Genomic DNA, 24,584 nt, shown 5'->3' on the forward strand with positions numbered 1-24,584 from the left:
TTAACAATATTTCCGTTCTCGTTCCTGTTGTCGTTTCCGTTCCCGATTTATTGTGAACCAGCCTTAATGGTCAGCACGTCTGGATATGAAACGAGCGGGCCCGAGTGGCTCTTGATTTATAAGTTACTCTCACGTGAACATACTTTGTAAGGAATACATTTTGAATTCATTTTTTTCATTTTATTGTTTAAGTACTTTATTTTCGATAATAGATTGCTATTTAATATTATTTAATTGCATTGTTTTAACCTGTTCAAACAGAACTTGAATAAGCGCAATGGAGACTATATCTACACCAAAGCTCAATTTTTTTTAAATCATTGCTGAGTGCCTCATTTTTTCTGATGTTTCTGGAAAACCTATTCATATTAGTAAAGGCAGGTTCACAATAAACCGGGAACGAAAAAATTCTTAAAATAAATATATTTAAATGCGAGCATTCACAATTAACGAGAAGCTTGCCGGAAACCGGGAACGGGAATGAGTTGCCCAAGTTCTAACTTTGTCGTTTTCGTTTCCGATCACAGCCTACTAGATTCATTCTGTTGTCTCAAAAAACTATTTGGTCGTCGTAGCCTATATTTTGTAGCACGGAGGCCATGACATAATATCTTGTCCATTCATTGCTTGTAACCCTAGATCATATATGTAACAGATAACTCATCGCTATGTTAAAATCGGCAGCACTTTGAAGAGAACAACCGCCAGAATCGCCACCCGTCCGCCGTAAACGAACACGAGATGGCAGTACAGTCACTAACGCAATTCAAATAGGAATTATGACGTGACTTCTTATGTAACAACTAGATGGCAGCGTAGTAAACCTGACAAAAGTTGTTAACCTCAAAGCCTATAAGGCCGACTTCTAACTAACGCAGAAATTCGGTAAAATCACTTTCCATATTCGATACATGTATATGTGACCAGACTACCACTTGAATTGAATTCATAAATATTCCGTGTCTTAAATTTCGAAGTTGGTTAACCTGTGTTTATTTGGCTGCCTTGTACTCAAGAGAGAGTGCCATTGGTCAAGTATACACAAATGACATCAGAATGCATAATATGGACTTTACATAACATTATTTACATACATATTGATATACATAGCTGTTTCCGTTCTCGATTTATTGTAAATCAAAAATCTTCTCGTTCACGGTCTTCGCCTCCCGTCCTCGTTCTGGTTCTCGTTCTCGGTTTATTGTGAACCAGCCGTAACTAAAAAAAAATGACAAATTAAGTAACCTACATAAGCTTAAAATGCAGGCCTCTGAAGATAGTTGTGCCGTAACCACTTGTTAAATTTCCATTTTCCCTTGAAAATTTGTAACTCAAGTAAAATGTAAGTCCCACCTTTCGAACTCCGTGAACAAAAGCATATGAAACTTTCGCTTCGCATGATTTGAGAACATTAATTTCATACAGTACCGATAACGTACGAACACTATACTAATACGTACTTAAGCTCTAACAAACAATTCGTCATGTCCAACAGTTACGTCACGAACTCCATTTTAAGTAAAAAACTTAAGTGTCCACTCTAACAACACAACAGTGAGGTAATTATTAACAGAAATATGTTTACAGGTCTGTTTTAAAGATACTTCCATTCATCAGGAGGCTTTGGAAAGCATTACTTCTTGTCAATGCTTGTCATGTGAGTACGATGTTTGTTTGTGACGCAACTTGAGAGATATAGGCTACTGTATCCTTGAAGCATGCTATCGTAAGCAACCCTCTTTACAGTCCGAAAAGAGCACGATAAATTTAGCATGCGAGATACAAATAATTTATTATCCTACAAAGGTACTTCCATTTTTTACCTTCTCGTAGTATGAAGTAGCCTGCACAGGATAAATATTGTGACAATTACAAAAAAATCAATTTCCAGATTTATTAAAGAAATACAAGATTACAACAATCCTGATATCGGAAACGCTGCATGCCTTTTCTCTATGTAAGCCTATAATGATTTCTACTAATTATTGTACAGGTTTTGTTTATATTTGAAGGGCACACGGAAACAGTGCATTGCACTTTTTCTTTCCTTCACAAATTACAATATAATATATAATTCTTTTCTTTTTTATTATTATTTTATTACATTCCATTTTGATATATTCTTCCTTACGTTTTTCCATATTAACCATTTGTACTAAATGATTTGCTTTCACTATATTCGAATATATTTTACTTTCTTTTCTTTTTTTTCTATTATGATATTATTTTCATGTTGTTTAGTGTCGATTTTATTTATGCTATTATTATTATTGTTATTATTATTATTATTATTATTATTATTATTATTATTATTACTACTACTACTACTACTACTACTACTTTCTTTTTCTTTTTTTTTTCTTTTTTTTTAATGTTAGTATTCTGTTCTTTAACTTTTTGTTAAATTTTAACTGCTTGTATACTTTGTGACCTGGTAGAGTGTAAGAGAAGGCCCTATGGCCTTAACTCTGCCAGTATAAATGAATAATGAATAATAATAATAATAATAATAATAATAATAATAATAATTATTATTATTATTATTATTATTATTATTATTATTATTATTATTATTATTATTGGCGGCCAGGTAGCTCAGTTGGTAGAGCAGCTGGCTACGGACTGGAAGGTCCGGGGTTCGATCCCAGGTGGTGACAGGATTTTTTCTCGTTGCCAAACTTTCAGAACGGCCCCGAGGTTCACTCAGCCTCCTATAAAATTGAGTACCGGGTCTTTCCCGGGGGTAAAAGGCGGTCAGAGCGTGGTGCCGACCACACCACCTCATTCTAGTGCCGAGGTCATGGAAAGCATGGGGCTCTACCTCCATGCCCCCCAAGTGCCTTCATGGCATGTTACGGGGATACCTTTACCTTTACCTTTTTTTATTATTATTATTATTATTATTATTATTATTATTATTATTATTACTACTACTACTACTTTCTTTTTTTTTTCTTTTTTTTTTAATGTTAGTATTCTGTTCTTTAACTTTTTGTTAAATTTTAACTGCTTGTATACTTTGTGACCTGGTAGAGTGTAAGAGAAGGCCCTATGGCCTTAACTCTGCCAGTATAAATGAATAATGAATAATGAATAATAATAATAATAATAATAATAATAATTATTATTATTATTATTATTATTATTATTATTATTAGTATTATTATTAGAATAATAATAATAATAATTATTATTATTATTATTATTATTATTATTATTAGTATTATTATTAGTATTAGTAGTAGTAGTAGTATTACAATATAAAGTTCATCTGTAGTTTAAGATGTGATATTTCATTTTGATCTAAGCAAATTATAAAAGCTCGGTTTACAAAAATATGCATTTCAAATATTCCCATATATGTTCTGAAAACTTAATATCTTCTCTTTGAAAATGCCCCCAGTAAAATTTAGAAAATGCTGATGAGTCTCTTTTTCTCGTTTACTCTTCATTTAGTATATGAGTCAATTTATCCACGAAAGATGCAAATTAAATATAATAACCGACTACATTCGGAAATACGTACAGTTTACTGGTACAATCAACTACGGAAAATGTCTCAACACAGAATTCCGAAGGCCACGTTCCAATACTTGCCAGCTGGAAGATCGTTAGGTCGTCCAAACAAAAGAAGGAAAGAAAATTCTCTGCTATGATCCTAATAGGCCAAAATGCTTAATACATGGATTATTATTATTATTATTATATTATCACTATTATTATTATTATTATTATTATTATTATTATTATTATTATTATATTTTAATTGTTGTAGTTTATTTGCCAGACGTCAAGATCTTGATTACTTATTTTTTTGTAAACTTCTTAAGGGTGATATTGATTGTGAATCTTTCCTAAGCAATATCAGTCTTCGTATTCCTGCAAAGGGTTTAAGATATAAAATGTTTTACAATAGAAATTCTAAATCTCTCTCTCCGGTCTGCAGATATATAAAATATGCTAATTTGCATGAATCAAACTTGGATCCATTTAATGTGCAGTATATACTTTGAAGTTTTATATCAGTTTTCATTTATATCTTTTGTTTAAACATGTATTTTAATATTATTCTCGCTAACTTTTATATCATTTTGTTGTTTATTAATTTACTAGATTCCATCCTTTTATTTTCAAGTACAATTACTTTTAATCTCATTATGCTATGTAGTTTAGTCATCCATTTCATTCCGTCCATTCATTGTCATTATTGTCGTTGTATTATAATCTTGTATATCTTTGTAAAGTATTTTATATGATTCCATTATTTCATTTGTAATTATCATTTTAATTAATTGCCATTAATTTAATTATTTCTTTGTACTTTTATTATATATTATTGCCAATGTTTTTGTTATATTGTTTGTGCTGAACTGTAATTGGCCTCTGACTGTTGTACAGCACATTAAATATAAGTAAATACATAAATAAATTACTACTATTATTATCATTATTATTATTATTATTATTATTATTATTATTATTATTATTATTATTATTATTATTATTATTCGTACAGTATAGTAAACATTAAGATACTTTCATTTGAAATCGACAGCACACAATAGAGATTGAATCCGAATCAAGACAGATGATTTTCTTTCCAACTTTTCATATTACGTAAGGACGGTTTAATTAATCTACCCGTGGCTCTTCGAGAGTTAACCGTACCGGTATTTTTATGTGCACATTTATTTTTTATTAACTCCGAAATTTAATTGGCCTGGCTGTGAGAATTCCACACATTTTGTGGAATTACACACAGTTTGGTAACACTGTCAACGGCAGTGTCTGTTTAATTTTGGACAACCCTCGTCTTGAAATTCCAGTTATTTGACCAGTAAAATTATATGACAGTAACTGAAAACGGAATTAGTAGGTAATGAAATGATATTACCGGCTACCTGCGAATTCCTTTCATCAACAGTCTCTGTTTAGCCTTGGTTTTTCTGAACCGACGCATGCGACGTGCGAGGTGCGAGGCCCGCCTCGCACAAATCCGGACTACACGAGAGACAGTGAGTGGTTTCTATGGCTGCGAGGTGCGCAGAGCTCGCAACTCGCTTCCATAGAAACCACTCATTATCTCTCGTGTAATCCGGATTTGTGCGAGGCGTGCCTCGCACCTCGCACGTAGAATATGATTAAATGAATTTGAAAGAACTTATACCGTTGCTAAATGTGTTATAAATGAGGTGCTTATTATAACATTAATAAATCACATTTCTTTGATACATTATTTCTTAATGTCTGTCGCTGGCAGCCGAGATGTTGCACTGATAGTGATCTTATAAGCAAGTTCAATTTATTTATTTATTTATTTATTTATTTATTTATTTCATCAATCTTTGTTCACGTCATGGCGGATTAGATATATTCCAGTTCTTAATCCGCCATCACTCTCAATACAAATATAACAAAAACTAATACATAATGAACCTATAAGTATCCTCTGTTTACAACAACAACAACAACAATAATAATAATAATAATAATAATAATAATAATAATAATAATAATAATAATAATAATACACAACTAATAATAAGTATAGCTCTTGTATTTAAAACTCCTACCTCAGCTTTTTCATTTTTTATGCTCAATCTCTTAAGAATTATACTGTTAACTTCATTGACTACTCTTCGTAGTTTCTTATCGTGTGACTACTCAACATTTATAAATCCATCTCCGTTAGAGCTTTGACTTTCTCTTCCCATCTAATTTTAACTCTAAAAAGAAATTTTCCTAATTTCTGCAGATTGCTGGCGTTTAGGTGACCATTTCATTTTTTTATAAGCTACCATAGCGTTTATCTGTAGAAATTTTTTATCTACCCAACTGTGTCTCAAATCATTCGTTGCCTGACACTTTAGCGCAATATGCATTATAAGCAAGTTCAATTGTACTGTACATAGTATAGTAATTTATTTTTGTTTAGACATCATGCAAAGGAGAATATTTCTGCCACAATAAATTCTAGAGTTATGATATTCATGCTTACATACTACGTAAAGTGGAAGGAAATATGATAGTAATTTATGAGCTGTCGCTATGCATATATACATACGAAGATGGCGTGCGAAACATCAGAATTGAGTAAATTGTTAGCCTTAACTCTTACTTCTGATAGTATCACAACTACAGGGAGAATATAACTTTCCCATGCCCTACTTGACCGTGAGATCTGTAAGCAACACAGTAGTTCAGTTTTACTGCCGTAACGATAACATAAAAATAACTCACTCCTCGTTTAGATATGCAGGAAGACAACGCAACTCATCCGCTGTTTCTAAAAGCGCTATCTCCGTATTAATATTTAAGATATACAGGGACATCATTTTATTTGTACTTCAATTTTTATTGTACCTGAGTTTTTGAATGTACTTCACTCCCACCCCTTCTACTAATGAAGTTCAATCGTCCTCCACACAGATCCAAGACTGCATATACAGTCACAGTAGCCTTACGGTCATAGTAAACAGTACGTTCCAAAAATATGTTCGCGTTTTCCAGTGACGAAAGACCTTTCAATATTGAATCATTTTCGCACAGGTATAGTCGTCCATTTGCCTACGTCGTATCCCGGTTCCCCCCACCAGCTTTTATTCGCCAGCTAGTGGCTGGGCTGTCGTCTTAACTCTTTTGTGAGAACATTAATTTCTGTTAGGAATTGGACGTTTACGTAATATTATACAACTGTTTAAAATAACTTAAATAAAAGGGCCTCGTGAAGTAATTAACTGTCCCTTTCTACGATTCTGCGACATAACCACTTGGATGGACAGTAGATAATATATCTGAGTAATTTTATCTTTTCGGATCCGGCAGAAGTGAAGATTGAATTTACAGTACGTAAGGTACTGAAATCTTTTATAGAATAGGTACAGAATTATTTCAACATGAGTTACCTTTCGGTGTTGGACTCCGGACTCATTTCACTGGCATTATCACCTTCATCTCACTGAGACGCTAAATAACCTAAGCTGTTGATAAATCGTCGTAAAATAACCTACTAAAATAAAAAAAAAACATGAGTTACTGGTTACGAGGGACGAAACTGGTAATTGGGATTAGGTCTATAGTGCGATAATATGCACATTAGAACTGAAGCCTGTATCGAAATGAACGACCACCATTTTCAAAAATGTGTTTAAATATCCATATTATGATTATTTTTCAATTTAGCTTCATTCTCTATATTGTACGCTAATGTGCTGTAGACAGTACATATAATATACTCTGCATAATGAATATGTCCACATGGACAGCTCAGTTCGTGAATAAAAACACTCATTGTTAATACTATACTGTCTTTTGATTAAACAAAAACCTAATGAAAATGATCAAACTCAAAAGCGCGATATTTCCTAGTTTACGTAAATGGATGAACTACTTTTCTTCCCTCCTATACCTAGCAAAGTGATTTGTTTGTATATTACGCCAGTATCATCGAACTCCAGTCGTGGAAGGAGGCAGCAAACGGTGTTGATCCAAAGGTATAGCCAGGTTAATATTAAAAATGTTAGTAAAAATAAAATGATGTCCTTGTATCTCTTCCTACAAAAGAATCTTTTCAGAAAATGTATCCATAAAGGTATAAAACTTTTATTTGGGAGCGTTTCATACTCTTAAATTCATGGACTTCGATTACTTGGGTTTATAAATAAATGCTTCACAATGGAACATGTGTTGTTGTTGTTGTTCCATTTATAGAAATTCCGTAACACAAGCCGGTCATTACGACGTGGGACCAACAACCGGAGCATCCAGTCTTACATTCGACGTAATAATAAACCCGTACAAGAAAAAAATAAATATTGTGACAATAGAGAAGTCTGCTGTGTAAATATGTGCACATCGGCTTGCCCATATACGGGAAAATGCTTGGGACGGGTTCATATGAATGCTGCAGGTATAATGATAAAAAAAATTCTACGTCACAGTCTACAATGTAGTCAAAGGCGAGGGGAAGATGGAGTGAAGGGAACAGTAACTTGCAGGGATCGTAAAATTACGTAGAATAGTTGGTTTTATTATCTGCAACATAGCATAAAGTATAGTTGAAATTACTGTTCAGATCTTTGCAACAAGGAGCGGCCTCTTCCTTCAGATCTTTAGAAGAACTAGATTTTATTACATAGCCCGAGAAAGAAACGAGAGCGAGACCCAACGTTTCGATTTGCATATTCTTACAAACTGGATTGAAAACTGAACTAATCTCTATATATATTTATTTAATAAATACGCCGTGTCAAATGTCACTTTCTTCAACTGGTCTACAAGCAGCATAATTATTATAAACAGAGAAAATCAATTACATAAAATTTTACAGTTGAACAGTTGAGAGATCACATCTTACATTTATATTCTTGTCGACCTGGTTGGCGAGTTGGTATAGCGCTATGCCCAAGGTTGCGGGTTCGATCCCGGGCCAGGTCGATGGCATTTAGGTGTGCTTAAATGCGATAGGCTCATGTCAGTAGATTTACTGGCATGTAAAAGAACTCCTGCGGGACAAAATTCCGGCACATCCGGCGACGCTGATATAACCTCTGCAGTTGCGAGCGTCGTTAAATAAAACATAACATTAAAACATTTATATTCTTAGTGTTCGCACTTTTCATCACGCGGGAAAGTTTCTATGGGCCGTATTCATAGACATTTTTAGCGTGGGCTTTCGGTGGATTATCAGCGTTTTTCGTATTCATAAACTAGTGTTAGCGATAGAATATGATTTGAATTCTGTACTAGTAACCAGTGGATAGCCGGGGCTAGCTTAGTACGCTCGTAGCGCGTGCTGCGAAATGTCTATGAATACCACCCCAATAAATACAAAACTTTAAGCAATGTCCTTACGCCATATTCTCTACTTCAGTATACGGTATTAAAAAATACCTGTACGCCTACATTTCCTACGCCAACTTCAAGTCTGCGGGGTGATTTTTCGAAACAAATAAATAGTAATAACAGTAAATTAATAATAAGGGGGAAAGGAACTGGACACCCTACCCCATTATCTCCTAGCCTAGTTGCCTTCTTGGTATCATTTGTGAGGTTCAGACCTGTCTTCGGACAGTTGTCTAAATAACAATGGTAAATTAGTGTGTAGCACCTACGCGTGGAAGAATTGAAGCATCGTAAGCTGTAAATACAGGGTGTTCCGAGGTGGTGTTACAAACTTTCAGGGATGATGGCGAAGGGCACATATCGACCCTCACAAGTACTAACATTGTAACTCACTTTCTTACATTTTTCAGGAGATGAAAATAAAGTTTTAAAATGATTGTGTAAATTAGTGTGTACAGACATGTAGAGTAACAATAAGATTTTACATACAATTGGGGAGGCTTAGAGTTACAATAATAGTACTGGAAGAAAAAGAAACAATTTAAGACCATATTAACTAGGATAACTCGAAACCATAGAAAATTGAGTTACAATGTTAGTACTTGGGAGGGTCGATATATCAATTTGAGATAAGGAACCCTGGTCCGGAAACGACTGAGTCGAAAGTTACAAGCAAAAATAGTTGTGTGGAAATGAGATAATTTTATTCTTCTGTACACCTTATTTATGTGTATTTATCTGTACATCTTATACATACGTATTCATCTGACGTTGTTTACGTTGTCTACTTACAGTATTCCGTTCAGTGCGCTGTCTGAGGGGTGGGGATAGGAAACTACACTAAAGCAATGCAGATAGCGTAATGTGTAGCGGACATGATCAGTCCTGATATGCACGTCTGTAGACAGCAGTGTATGTGTACAAGTTGCAGTGTCCAGTCGATCAGTCCTAGTGAAATGGAGGAGTACACGAGAGCGGAATAAGCAGATCTGATTTTCGAATACGGATGAGCCAATGGGAACAGTAGACAAGCTCACAGATTGTATCGGATCAAGCACTCAGGTAGGAGACATCCGGCCCATACCATTTTCCCACGACTGTTCCAAAGGTTAAGGGAAGGAGGGCACGTGGTGCGAAATTACAATTACATTTCCACACAACTATTTTTGCTTCTAACTTTCGACTCAATCATTTCGGGACCATGGTTCCTCATCTCAAATTGATACATGTGCCTTTCCCCATTATCCCTGAAAGTTTGTAACACCACTCCGGAAACACCCTGTATATAGCAATATTCTTAAAATGTTCGTGCAATGAGAGACGATAAATTGATGTTAAATTTAACACTTTTATACTCAATACTCAGAGTTCAAAAATGAAACGATTTATGATAGTTAAAATAAGATATAAAAATGAAGAACATAAAACCAAACTGATTGCTTATATAAAATTATTTTCAAATATTTGATGTATGTAAAATCATGTTGAGTAGGCCACAAAAGTAAACAAAACACTATCATTAACTAAATTTGACAACATATGCTCAAAATGAGAACCATTCATAGGCAAATAAAGTCCTAGTCTGTCACAGAAACAGTCCGTTGTCTTTCTCACAGTTACATGACTGATCTGTTCAATGTCATATATCCTACAATGGACTGTTTTCTTAATAGACTGGGACACTGTTTGGTTGTGAATGTTCTCATTTTAAGAATCTGTGGTAAAGTTTGGTTAGTCATAGTGTTTTGTTTATTTTTATGGCCTACTTAACATGATTTCACATACTTATGCGTCTCAAGTTTGAAGTCCACGAAACAAGTTTAATAAATAGTTAAAAGACATGAAACGGGCGAGCGGGTAAAAATTTCTACACATTCATACGTAAAATTTAATAGAGATTCGAAACATGTAAATTTTAATATAGGGTGCTATTTAAAAAATAAAGTTTACTGTCACACCCTGTATGCCCGAATAACTAACTTTTTTCGGTCTTTGGTTTATCTCCAACAACTTTCGTATAAAACTTTTTTTTTTTTGTAAAATTAAAATTTAAAAAATTATGCGTAATATTCCATACTTATTGTTCACCTTTATAATCAGACGAAGAAGAGATCGGGTCCACACCTGTGGAGTAACAGCGCATCTGGCCGTGAAACCAGGTGGCCCGGGTTCGATTCCCGGTCGGGGCAAGTTATCTGGTTGAGGTTTTTTCCGGGGTTTTCCCTCAACCCAGTATGAGCAAATGCTGGGTAACTTTCGGTGTTGGACCCCGGACTCACTTCACCGGCATTCTCACGTTCATCTCACTCAGACGCTAAATAACCTAAGATGTTGATAAAGCGTCGTAAAATAACCTACTAAAATAAAAAAAATAAAAATAAATAAAAAGGAAGAGATCGAAGAAGACATAGGAAACGTAAGAATGTCTTAAGTCGTAAGAGGCAAATTCGCCTATCCTGTACATTAAAATAAAGAAAAACTGAAATGTATTTGTTAGTGTATAATGATTAATGTTCTCTACCATATTTAATATCGCACACTGACAAGAAAACGAATATTTATCTCATCCTACGACACTCGGTCATCAGTCAATCAGCAAGCTTTCTTCTCTGTAATTACGTGGGAATATGGGGCTCAAGAAATGAAGTAGCTTTTGATGTATATTCCCCCTAATCAGATCTAAATATTTATATTCAATGTCATTTCAGATAAAGTTACACGAAAAATACGAGTATTTACACGCAATGCCTTGCTCTTAACGAGAATCACCGACTTAGACTATTTTCTTGCAGTTGTGATAATTCTAAAAAAACACATTATAAAATATTTCTTCAGCACGAAGTACTGAGAAAATTACTAAGATAACATTCTGATTTAAAATAAAACCGATAGCCGAGCGTCTAGAGCGTAGGCCCGGTTCGAATCGCAGCGGTCTAACTGGAGTTTCTGATACATTAAGACGGTGCTTCGTCGTAGGTTTTCGCGGGGTACTTCCGTTTCCTCTACCAGCGTATCACCACTGCTCCAATAATTATCATGCGACGCTATGTAGTTCACCTCATGGTGCACCAAAGACTAACTTTGCAATAAACTACCGGTAATATGCAACAATTTTTGAACAAAAAAATACGTGCGCGGTTCAATATGTAATGCACATCATCTCTTTTCGCGGCTGCCTTTCATTGAAAAATAACGACATTTTATACACATCATCTTCAAAGCTTCTTGCATTTCGTCATACAGTTTCACCGTTTTCCGTTAGATGCCTGTGATGTAGTTTAGTTTTAAAATGACGACTGCACGTGAAACATGTACAAAGCCGACAGCTGTGATCGAACTTCTCTTTGCGGAGCAGGAAACCATTGCAAACATTCACAGGCGCTTACAACATATCTATGGGGATCAAGCAGTGGATAGGAGTACAGCTCACGCATTTTGTCAAGACACTCGCGATGTGCAGTACGGGAACAACGTTTCTGTAGAGGGGGTAGGAGTAGAAGGGAAGGTCGGGAGTGTGTCTACCGAGTTCAAGCAAAGACTAACCCATTCCCCTATAGTTTGTAAGTAGACTTATTAGATCTCGTGCGCAGCTCTGTAGGAAGAGTGGGGGAGTGTCTGGACATAATGCATGAGCTGTACTGTCAGTCGTTGGATTAACACATTGTCAGCAAAGAACGAGGTAAAGCGAGGATTCTGAAGGGGTGATTCTGGCTGACACATTGCTAACTCATGAAACAAACTCAGAGGTCTATATCAAGACTCTGAAGAAGCTGAAGACACGATTTAGACGTGTTCGTCCCCATAAAGATGTCAACAAAATTCTCCTTCTCCATGACAATGCGAGGCCACACACAAGCGTGCATTCGTTAAAAATCACAAAACTTGGGTGGACTGTCCTTTCTCACCCGCCCTACAGTCCGGATCTCGCACTATCTTTCATTTGTTTGGCCCCGTGAAGGATGCGAGCCAGGGAAGCGATATGACGATGACGAGCAAGTCATAGGAGACGTCAGGACGTGGCTGAGGGAAGATCAGCTGAATGGTACCGAGATGGCATCCAGGCTCTAACATCTAAGTGGCGTAGGGCTATAGATTTGAGTGGGGACTACGTGGAAAAATAGGTATTTGTAGCCAATTAATTGGGGAATAATGTAGTATATGTGGATTTGTAATAAAACAGACTTTGAATAAGCGAAAAATGTGCATTACTCATTGAACTGCCTAGTATAGGCCCTATTATACCGAATATTTCGTAAGTTTGCAATAACATAATATGCAACACTTCCTTTGAGCGCTGTATATATTCTGATTTTAAAATAAAAAATTTAATATATTAGTAATCATTCATACAATGACCAATATTTCAAGAAAAAATTTCTTCCCCATGAGGACTGGAATCAGCCCTTATTCCATTACGCGGATAATAGCATGTACTAAAGTTAATTTCTCATACATTATAAAAAAATAAAAGTTAATACATAAAACTTCAATGATGTTAGGCTCGTTTCAGCACAAGCAGAATGGACGGTAAGTCTTTGTTCTCGTCACATTCCTGAAACTGTTACTTGTACGAACCGATGTATACAAAGACTACGCATAAATTTCTCTGAAAGGCATCTCAAAATAAATAACACGAAAACAAAGAATACAGAGAAGGAAAACAAAAGACAAGTGAAGTTTATTCCCTGTCACAACTTCGGGTTCCTAAATCTCGAAGTTGTGCTAGGGAGGAAAGGTCGATATTTTGGAAATCAACTTCACTATCACATACTTGGAGTCCACCTCTAAAACTCAGAGGTACGTCACGGCACTCATCTAAAGCCGAAGTTTATTGTCGCTTACAAACTGTGAACTGTTTTCCTAAAACAATGTCATTGCGAAAATGAAATATTCCATTCCTACTTGCTTAAGTGAGAATGCCTGAACTGAGTATTAGTATTAATATTTCAGCTCTCTATAACGTAATTCACAAATTTCAACAAATCCGGAAAGAGTTACGTTATACCTAAGGCCCGTAACACTTGAAGAGTTTTCGCTAGCGAGAAATGTGTTGCGAGAAAGAGGCGAAGAGCCTTCCTCCACACACTTGGCGAGTTCTCGTTATCACAGATCACACCTCGCTATGATCATCTATGCACTGCCTTCATGCAGAAAGCATTTTTCTGATTATAGTAACCATTCTTGGGGAAAATATTATAGGTTATGTATTTACGTATATTGTCGTACTTAAATATATAATCTGTAAGTATATTGTCGTACTTTACAAATTAGGCTACGTACGAACGCTATGTTGAATCTAAGTATTCACATGATGAGGAAATGGAGTTACATGAACATATTTTGTTAATGAAAAAAAAAGTAGGCCTAAAATTAAAGCCAGAAATATCTGGAAATCACATTGTATCTCACGAAGATAAAAGCGAGTTTCGGTCACTGATTTCCACTTGGATGATGATACTGTACGTTTAGGCGTTATCTCAGGTTGAACAGACGTCAGGTCTTTTGCCATTCATGATATGATAGAGAATTTTTTTCTATATTCTGATTAAAATTACGTAAACTGTTAAGGCATAAAGAAACATTATTTCAAATGTTTAATTAATACTATTAAATCTCATCAAAATAAAATATAGCCCTATTTATTTTCAGATAATCTGATATTTGTCTCCAGATTTGTTCTTTAAGTTTCGTGTTTTTATAGTTTTCATCCCGTGTATCATATAAATAGGCCTACGGGTGACATCGTACAAGTTCGATAAGTTTCTGACTGCAATTATCAGCCATCTTTCCTCATTTTCAAATTAAAAAAATACAATTCATCGCCACCTGTGATATCTTTTTCTATATTCAATCGTCATAAAGAGTACTTATAAATGTCAAACATCTTTGATAAATGTGCCAAGAAAATTCGCTGAGCTACCGATTCCAGCGAGAAACTCGCGCGAGGTTTTTGCCTCGAATGAGAATCTCTTCCAGTGTGTGGACGTCCATTTCAATCCATGTTATCAATCTTTGAATTTTCTCGCAACACATTTCTCGCTAGCGAAAACTCTTCAAGTGTGTTACGGGCCTAAAACTCAAAGGTACGTCATGGTACTCATCTAAAGCTGAAGTTTATTGTCGCTTACAAACTGTGAACTGTTTCCCTAAAACAATCAGTGGCGTAGCGTCAATGTAAGCTAAAAAGCTCAGCTTCCCCAGTTAATAATAATTTCATAATAAACCTGCAGTCTATGGACAAAATTATTTATTAATTTTAATAGAATTTACATTTACGCATTAAATATTGTGATGCGGCAGCTCAGGATGATTTGTGATGCAGCAGTAAACAAGAAGCCTGCACACACCAGCTTCCAAGCAGACCAGTTTCTTCTGTGTAATCCACCCCGCAGATTTTCCATCCCTTTCTAACTAAACTATCCTGGTCGCAAGGTTCGCAAGAAGCTAGCTTTGACATTGAAAATAAGTAGTTTCCGAGTTATCCCTTTTTGTCAGTTGTGTTCAGTTGAAGTGTTAGTGTGCATTGTGGCTGATATAATAAATAATGAGTGAAATAACAGTTCCTGACACCAATTTACTTGAATTTTTAGGACAATTCTATTATCAGGACTGACTTACGAACAAAAGTGTGATCTAAAAAAGAAATGACCGACTCCCTTGCTGTCAATGAAGGACACAACCAAAAGACAGATGCATACTTACGTAATGGTACTAATACCATATCTATTGTCCGTTAATAGTGTGATTTCTCTAACTATGACAGGGAGTGAGCTAATGTTATACGTATACGTGTCTATTTGTTAGAGATATGTGTAAACCGTGAAATCATATTTTACTACGTACCATTTGAGGTCATGCCTTATTGGTGTTACTTACGAGGTTCCTACCAATCTTCGACTGCTGACTTGACATTGACTACTATTTATTTTAAGACTATATTTTTGTAATACGTTTTCTCATATTGCATGAAAGACAACTTGAATTAGCTTCCCCTGCTACGCCACTGAAAACAATGTCATTACGAAAATGAAATATTCCATTCTTACTCGTTTAAGTAAGAATACCTGAACTGAGGATTAGTATTAATTTCAACTCTCTATAACGTAAATCACAGAACTTCAATCAACAAATCCGGAAAGAGTTATGTTATACCTAACTCGTATCAACTGATGGAAGCTGTAAATGTTTCAGTTGTTTTCTAAACCAAGTACGAAGGATGACTATCCCTATATTAAGACGCTCTATATTTAAAACGTACTACTTTGCCTGGCGTAGTGTTCGAGACGAAATTTCATCTGCAGCTGTTCTTATGCATACTAATACCACACGTCCGACTTCGCAGACAAAACGTAATACCGCCAGTAATTACCGCTCGTATTAAAGCTCCGCTTTGTCGTTTGCTCTTTCTGACGTCCACACTCCACACCAAAGTCCGATTTAAATTCGGGAAGTAGCAATTATGCTTTTCCAAGAATCGGCTATTAGTGGTCCACGAGACAATGTCCTGTGGTATACGATTTTTAAGGCAATAAAACAAGAGATACCAATCTCGATAATTCGAACTAATTGGGAATGGGGTAGTTCGGATTATCAAGCATATAGAATTACAGCGCTTGAACTAAAAAAAAAAAAAAAAAAAAAAAAAAAAAACATTTTACAGTAGTATAAAATATAGAATATATTAAAAAGCAATAGAAATCAACTTTCTTTCCTTCTTTCTTCCTTTCCTTTCTTCCTCTCTTTCTTTCTTTATTCCTTATTCTGTTTAACTTTCTCTTTTATCCGACTTATGCACCATAGAGGATAGGGGAGGAAGACGAACACTAGACCAGTGGTTTGAATAATTTCGAGGGAAAAATTGTTCCGGGGCAGGATATCGAACCCGGGACATTGGTTAAACATACCAACGCTCTACCAACTGAGCTACCTGAGAACTCTACCACACACCGATCCCATTTTTTCCTCTATATCCACAGAACTACCTGAATCTACTAATATTAACTTGTTGCTCTACTCGCTTGGCTACTGATACAGTAGTATTTCTCTTAATTCTCCAATTACCAAATAATGGTCAGAATTACATTCTGCCCCCCCTGAAAGTCCGAATGTCTACTATAATAGTATGTCACCGTTTATCTATCAAGATGTGATCTATTTGGTTGTGTGTCAATCCATCTGGAGAAGTCCAAGTATACTTATGTATATCATTATGGGGGAATGTTGTACTTTTGACAATTAAATTTTTTGATGTCGCAAAGTTGACTAACCTAACACCATTGTCATTACTAGTTACGTGTAGGCTCCCTTTTCCAATAATCGATTTAAAAATATCCTCCCGTCCTACTTTAGCGTTGAAATCCCCCAATAAAATTTTCATGTGATATCTAGATAACTGATCAAAAGTGTGTTCCAATTCCTCATAGAAGCTATCCTTTATATGGTCGTCTTTCTCTTCTGTAGCGGCGTGAACATTTATAATTATGATATCGCACCATCTACCCTTAAGTACCTACTAAATACGACAATATCACTGATAAATTCGAGCTTTTATACTGCTGATTTTATTCTTTTATGAACAAAGAATCCTGTTCCTAATTGGTGGTTATTGTTTCCTTCCCCATAATACAAGTAATCTCTTATTTGTGATATGTCATTCCCATCTCATCTAACCTCTTGTATTCCCACGAAGTCTATTCTATATCTACTGTTCTCCAATCAGGAGATCAACCGTGAAAGGAATGTGCTTATTATTGCCTCATCTATTGGAACAAAGTAGATAAATAATATTACCGTTATAACGCCAGTTTAAAAACCATGCGCTCTCCTGCATATGTTATTTCCTGTATGAAGAGATTAAAAGACCAGGAGATTAACTGTGGTCTAATTTTGTAACTAGGGTAGTATCAATTTATCTGTATCAATGTTATGGTTTGTGCTGTGAGAGCTAGCCAATAGAGATAAGAGTACCCACGTGTGTGACCTTATGACATCAACATTCATTGACAGCATTATCCCCCTTCGTCTCATCCGGCAGAGACTTTCTCGTGGTTGGAGCACAGAAGCTAATTCTTTTGCTACTAATGTTAACCCTCCTGTTCTATAAAGACTAGTTACGTTCAAAGTACCAAATCTCGTAACATAACCTTATTCCTTTGCTGTAGTCGTGCAGAGGATCAGTCCCATTCCGAGGCTTATTGTATGGATTCGTAACAAGCTATTTTTTTACGGTGATGGGTTGTTAGCCCTTCGCCCAACCCCAAGCTGGAGGACCACCCCTTATCGGCTGTCCACGACTGCTTATTCAATATATTCGCAGCTACCCTCCATATCTGGAGGCCGTCTCCTCTATCCGCAACCTGAGGACGCGCCATGCCGTGGTGATTGGGACCCACAATACATGGATACATTACTACTCTTTGATAAAAATTATGTCCGTAATTAATTTAAAGTATGAAAAATATTAAGTGCATTAAGTCAAGCATTAATATATTTCAGAAACTAACATTAAAATTGAAGTGAAAAGTGTACTAGCGCCAAAAATAATAATTTGTGACTCAAAACGTGAGTGAAAAAAGATAGAAAAGAAAATTGAAACTAATAAGTAAGAACTTGCCTATATTAAGAATATGGAAGAATTCTCACACCTCTGAAACTGGTCTATTCTTCCAATTCAGCACTAAATGGACACATAAGTCTTTTCTCACGTTCGTAAAGCCACATAACTGTGCAAAAACAAGTGCCTGGAACTTAGAGCCTCATTGGCTGTTCCCACTCACTAAAAAAAAAAAAAAAAAATTCTTCCCTCTAATTTAGAGAGTTGCTCTCGAAGTGTAATACCTCACTTTACTTAGTGATTATTATATTTTCGAATTAAAACTGTTACGTTCAAATGTAACATTCCCGTAACATTCTTATTATAACCTTCCTTCTTGAGTTGGCATGTTTGGTAATGTTATGGTAAAAAAAAAATTCAGTATTGACTTTCTTTCCAGCACTCGTAGCGGCATCCTACGGTCGCATTTGCAACTCTATGGATGTACTTCAGTTATTGCCCGATAGATGGCCGTAACGCATTTAGGACATTTTTTTCGCAGAAGTTGGAGCGGATGTTATTAAGATGGCGTCTGAAATGGAGACTTCAGAAAATATGACACAAAGCAAAACAACAAACTTTTGGCCAAGATCAGAAAGAAAGCTACAAAAGAAGTTACGAAATACAGGACAGGAATATGTTTCAAGATCTGGAAAAATAATCCCTGCCAAAAAACAGCCAGGTAAGCATGTTTAAAACTTAAAAGAAAATGGAATTTTTACCGAGGTCCTAATTATGACCCAAAAGGAATATACCGTAAGAACATCCGTCCTTGTCGATAACCCATATCCATTTCTACCTGTTGGTAAGATACCTAGTGCACAAATGGAGGTGTTACATACCGTCATTTCACAAGGAAGTGATAAAAATTGTGATAATCGCTTGAAAAAAATATTACATAAATATACATTTAAAATTCTGACATAATCCATTGTCTTCATTTCCATTAGAGGTGTTGTGTCAGTGCCCCCAGCGATGTGGATTCAAGATACCTCAAGAAGTTCGCAGAAAGCTGTTTACAGAATTTTACAGATTAGGAGACCACGCATTACAAAACGACTTCCTCATGGCACATATTGAGACGAGAGCTGTACGACGAAGATCTTCGGATCATAAAGTACCAGGAAGAAATCAGAGAAGAGTTAGCTGTAAATATCACATCCCAATTTTGACAGATGAAGTACCATGTAAGCTTTCATTTTTTCATATTATAATAGTATTACCAATAATTAAAAAAAAAAAACTAGTTTTGACAGAATTTTAGAATTTATTTTTATTTGCACAAAAATAAATTTATAAATGGATACATCATCATAATCATCCTCATGTGAAGTGTTGAATCTATTACATTACAGAACCCTTCCATATTTTCAGGTATATTCTATTTTTTTTTTCTTTTGGCTAATAATTTAGAGTATTCTCCGGAATCTATTATAAATCGATATAAAAACATTAAATAGCATATAGCAGTGATTTCCAATTGGTGGTCCGCAGACATCTGGGGGTTCACGTAACCAATTCAGGGGGGTTCATGGCAATATTTACAAGGAAAAACTCCATTGAGAACTACGCACTTTTCTTGCAGATTCAAAATGTTCATGTCGCCAGTTGGAAAAAAAAATTGTGTTTGTGTTTAGTAGGCTACTTAGCTAATATTTTGGCATTTTAACACAGTATTAATTTCAATGTAATTATGTAAATATTTAGCTGTAGATGGGATTAAGGCAGTAATGAAATAATTACAGTTATGAACAAGTCGAGTTTAATACGAACACTGGAGATATTTCTGAAGTTCAATGACAAAGAATTGGTGCCAGAAGTCAAACACGCGTCACTTAGTCCCTGCGTGATTTAGTGCTTAGCTTCAGAAATTACTTCCCTGCACCAAATTCTGAAAATGCATAGATAAAGGAGGTATGTACAATTAAGTCTACCTGGAGAACAGCAAGTTACACTTGTGATAATTAATTGAAAACAATTTTTTTAAAACAATATGTATATACTACATCAGTTCTGAGTGACATTTCCTCATAAGAAATTCTATGGGGGAGGGGGGGAGAGAAAGAATTTAAAGTAAGCTAGCCAGTTCTTATTATTTTTTAATAGAAAAACATTTCGAAATATAGATAAGAACAAGTGCAGAAGTTGGCACAAACATTTTGAAATCTAAATAAATAACAAATGTAGATATTACTATTCATCCAAGTGGTTATGTTGCAGGATCATTGAACGGGGGAAATCACATGTTATTTTGAATAAACTTTATTTATTTAGTTTCCTCAAAGTGGAGGCTGCTTAAAAGACAAAGCTTATCATAAAATTATTTTTTTTAATAAATGACATGTTACTTAATAGACCCTTTTCTTTAAGTTATTTTATAAACAGTTTCATAATATTATACAAAAGTCTCAATTCCGAACAGCAAATGTTTCAGAAAATAGCTAAGACAGTCCAGCCACAAGCCTTTAATAATAATAATAATAATAATAATAATAATAATAATAATAATAATAATAATAATAATAATATTATTATTATTATTTATTTAATCTGGCAGAGCTAAGGCCAGTAGGCCTTCTCTTCCGCCCAGCCAGACTCTAATTCTAATTGAATACAATTGCTTACATAGTTATTACATTAATATCTAGACCATAAAACAACATGAAAGTAAATAATGAAAGTTGGATAAGTAATGTTAGTGTAACAATGATAAACATTGGTAAGAAATAGAGTGCCACCAGCAGAAATAAATGAGTGGGGGAAACCAAGATCTAACATAACCACTTGGGACAGATAGTAGCACGATGTTGATCCAGATTTGAGGGTATAAAAAAGTATAAAATATTGAACTGAAAAAGAAGCATCAATTCTTTTATCATAATTAGGTTCCGTAGTTGCAGTCTAATCCTAAGTTAGTGAAATCAAATGTGTCTCTTTTTCTAATTAAATTACATTTTCCATATAAAAAAATGCTTTACATAGGTAACTAAACATAAATTTATCAACATTTTCAAAAGTTTTTTTTTTTTTTTTTTTTTTTTAAGAAACAGATGATCTGCAGTCCTTAGCTAATTGAGAACCAATGGCATAAAGTGTTAAATTTCCACAAGTACAGAGACTTTCCATACAAATGTCACATCCTTGGAGAAGTGACATATCTACATTAGCAATAAAACAGACATATTTCTTAAGTGTTGATAATGATTAACTCACAGATTAGTTATAAAATGTATTCTATTTTTCAGTTCTGGTTAATTACTAAACATTTCCTAATTTGTTTCAATTTATCGACTTTCAGGTGTGAATCAAAAAGGAGTGCAGACTGTGGAAGTTTGCCAGAAAGCATTTATGCACGTGTATGCCATTACTGAGAAGCGGGTTCGTCTACAGCGAGAAAAACTCATATGTCAACATGGTATTGCACCTCGAACTCGACCAGTCAGTCCAGAGAATACAGTAAGCTACAAAGATGGGCAGGCGGCGGTTAATGAAGAATGGCGAGGAGATCAACCAATTGATTTAAGACGGAAACGGGAGCCTCCGCCTATGATACCCTTATTAATAAAAGGACAAGACAACGACATTGCACTTGTTCACAACTTCTTCCTAAATCAGTTATGGAAACCAGAGTATATCGGCACAGCTACTTAATGCATGCTTCAAATTCAGCAAATACATGACAACACGTTCTGTGCGACAAGCTAACGAACGGCGATATGTTCAAAGTTGCTCAGAGGAATTTTGTTCTGGGGGATGGTATACTACTACGTACTTTAAAGACTTCCATTAGAGAATAAAATGGTTTTAGAGTTTTAGCTATTTAAAGTATATTTTCTGGTGATGCCTGAACTTTATATTATTGCATTTTTTTGCTATTTATTTATTTTCAATGATGTATACAGTACTAATTTAATTTTTTACTAAGAAATCCCAAAGTCAGTACCAAAGGAAGTTCATGGGGCAGCAACATGAAATATTTAAGTATCTGCAACAGTGTTCTGAATAGTACTTGATCCTTTGATATTGTAATATTTCATGACCATGTCAGTTAGCAGGCCTTTTTCATTTTCATAAACAAAGTAAGAGTAACTTATTTTCTATAGTTATATGTACTCCTATTTATAGAGAAATAAATTATTAAGTGATCTTGTTTTCTTATTGGTATGTGCAATTTTTGTTTACCTTACCACTTTCTCTTTTGAAATGTTCCGTGAGGGGAAATGAAAGTGTAAATATCGATTAATTTTCAATACAGGTACTACATCCTTCATAAAAAGAAAGAGCAGAGATAAATGTTTGATTTCATTTCGTGAATATTATGTTGTGTTCCAATGTAGTCAAACGGTAGAAATGACTTGCCACATAGTAACTACGGCAAACAATTAAAAGTATGGGAAATTACCGCAAACTAGAGAAAAAAATATTCGAAATAGGACATTCATCACTTGAAAGACTATGAACTGCCAAGATTATCTAGTGAATCTATCAAATATGTAAAACTGGTTATCAAGTGTGCTGAAAGGCTAGTGAAAATGCAATTTATAACTTATACCATCCTATTAGATAAAAACACACTTAAAATGCTCTTACGTCTGTTTACGATAAAATATTTAATTGAATATTAAATAACTTATGCCTTTCTATTAGATAAAAACACACTTAAAATGCTCTTACATCTGTTTACGATAAAATATTTAACTGAATATTATACAATCAATTCTAACATGTCAAAAATAGTGTAAGTAAAAATCGCTCAATTAGAATGCGTAAATAATTTGAAACAGAGGAGAATATAAATATGCTAGATGTAATACAAATAACTTTCAATTCTAATGGAAATAAAGCCAGCCTATATATTGAATACATAATAATTCAAAGTTGTGACAGAATAATTAATTCTCAAGGCAGTTTCAATTAAAGCTAACACATACGTATGTCCTGTAAACATTCATTCGAAATTGTGCTTCACGAAATGCATAGAAATTACACCGATGTTTACAAATGAAAAAAATATTCAACATCTCCTGTGCAAGCTAAGAAGTGGTTCGTACTCAAGTTTCCAGGTAATTGATATCATTGTACCGGGGCAGTTAACTGTTATGAATTCCACACTTCATCTAATATGTATGCTTGACATGAAAACAAATTAACACTACACAATTTGACCTCTGTTGTCCTATTATTAGATCCAAGAACTATTGGATGTCACAGGTAAGTTTACTGTAGTGAACGCACAATGGATCATTCATGACTAAGTGTTTCAGCAGTTATCTATATCCTTAGTCAGGAAGAAGATTACTTTATGGACTAAGTGTTATCATGAATTACATAATTTAGATGAAACTAAGTTCTAGTATTCACATTATTTTGTATATTTTACCACACTGTTCATGTACTACTGAAGCTGTTTGAAGTGGTAAGCACTGATATTAATGAAGACATGACAATCCCACACCAATGTTTGAATTTTGTGATACAGTGCATTCAACTTACAATATTACGAGAATTTTATATCAGGTAAATGATAGTGTTTATTTTTTCCGTGTATCCTCATAAAATATTCTCTGTGTTGGAAAATGTTCACCATAAGTATACAGGTTTGAAGTAATATAACAGCGGATTTTAACAGCTTATTCCTTGGATCGAGTACAACAAAAAATTCGAATACTATATTAGTCCCAAATGAATACTTTCCTCAGAAAAAAATAATTTTCCCCTAAATGTTACCACTTTCACTCGATAAGTACTATCGTATGATTCTGATTTTTACTCTCATCATTAGAGGAACTGATAAGGAATGGCTTACACTTTTGCAGTTTTTAAATAGAATGCTTTTCTTGCAAATTAAAAACATTAAAAACACATATTAATCTTAGCATGTAGACTTTCACGGCCGGTGTCTAATTGATATGGAGCTTCCGGGCTAAGATGCCGTGGTCTACTGGTGTAAAAATTATCAGATATTTCGTCTACTGTTGCCACAAGTACCCCTAGCAGAAGACTTAGACCTAGGATACCTCACGACTGAAGATGTCTGCTGCAGCAGTCAGGGCTGGGCAAAATACTGACATCCAAGTATTTCAAATACAAATACAAAATACTTCAAAGAATAGTATTTGAAATACAAAATACTTTTAAAAAATTAACC

General features: G+C 34.7%; 2 protein-coding genes across 3 annotated transcripts in view; one reads left to right on the forward strand and one right to left on the reverse strand.

Annotated features, from left to right (window-relative positions):
* Nucleotides 1-24,584, reverse strand: part of Pka-R1 (protein kinase, cAMP-dependent, regulatory subunit type 1) — a 378,940-nt gene that overhangs the window by 322,909 nt on the left and 31,447 nt on the right. The gene's annotated exons all lie outside the window — the stretch shown is intronic.
* On the forward strand, nucleotides 18,937-22,594 carry LOC138713213 (uncharacterized). Its single transcript, XM_069845119.1, has 3 exons — nucleotides 18,937-19,118; nucleotides 19,387-19,623; nucleotides 21,735-22,594. Exons 1-3 carry the CDS (start codon nucleotides 18,962-18,964, stop codon nucleotides 22,085-22,087), a joined length of 747 nt encoding a protein of 248 aa, XP_069701220.1. The 5' UTR covers nucleotides 18,937-18,961; the 3' UTR covers nucleotides 22,088-22,594.

The sequence above is a fragment of the Periplaneta americana genome, chromosome 14 (assembly GCF_040183065.1).
Source record: "Periplaneta americana isolate PAMFEO1 chromosome 14, P.americana_PAMFEO1_priV1, whole genome shotgun sequence".
In the NCBI taxonomy this organism is placed as follows: domain Eukaryota; kingdom Metazoa; phylum Arthropoda; class Insecta; order Blattodea; family Blattidae; genus Periplaneta; species Periplaneta americana.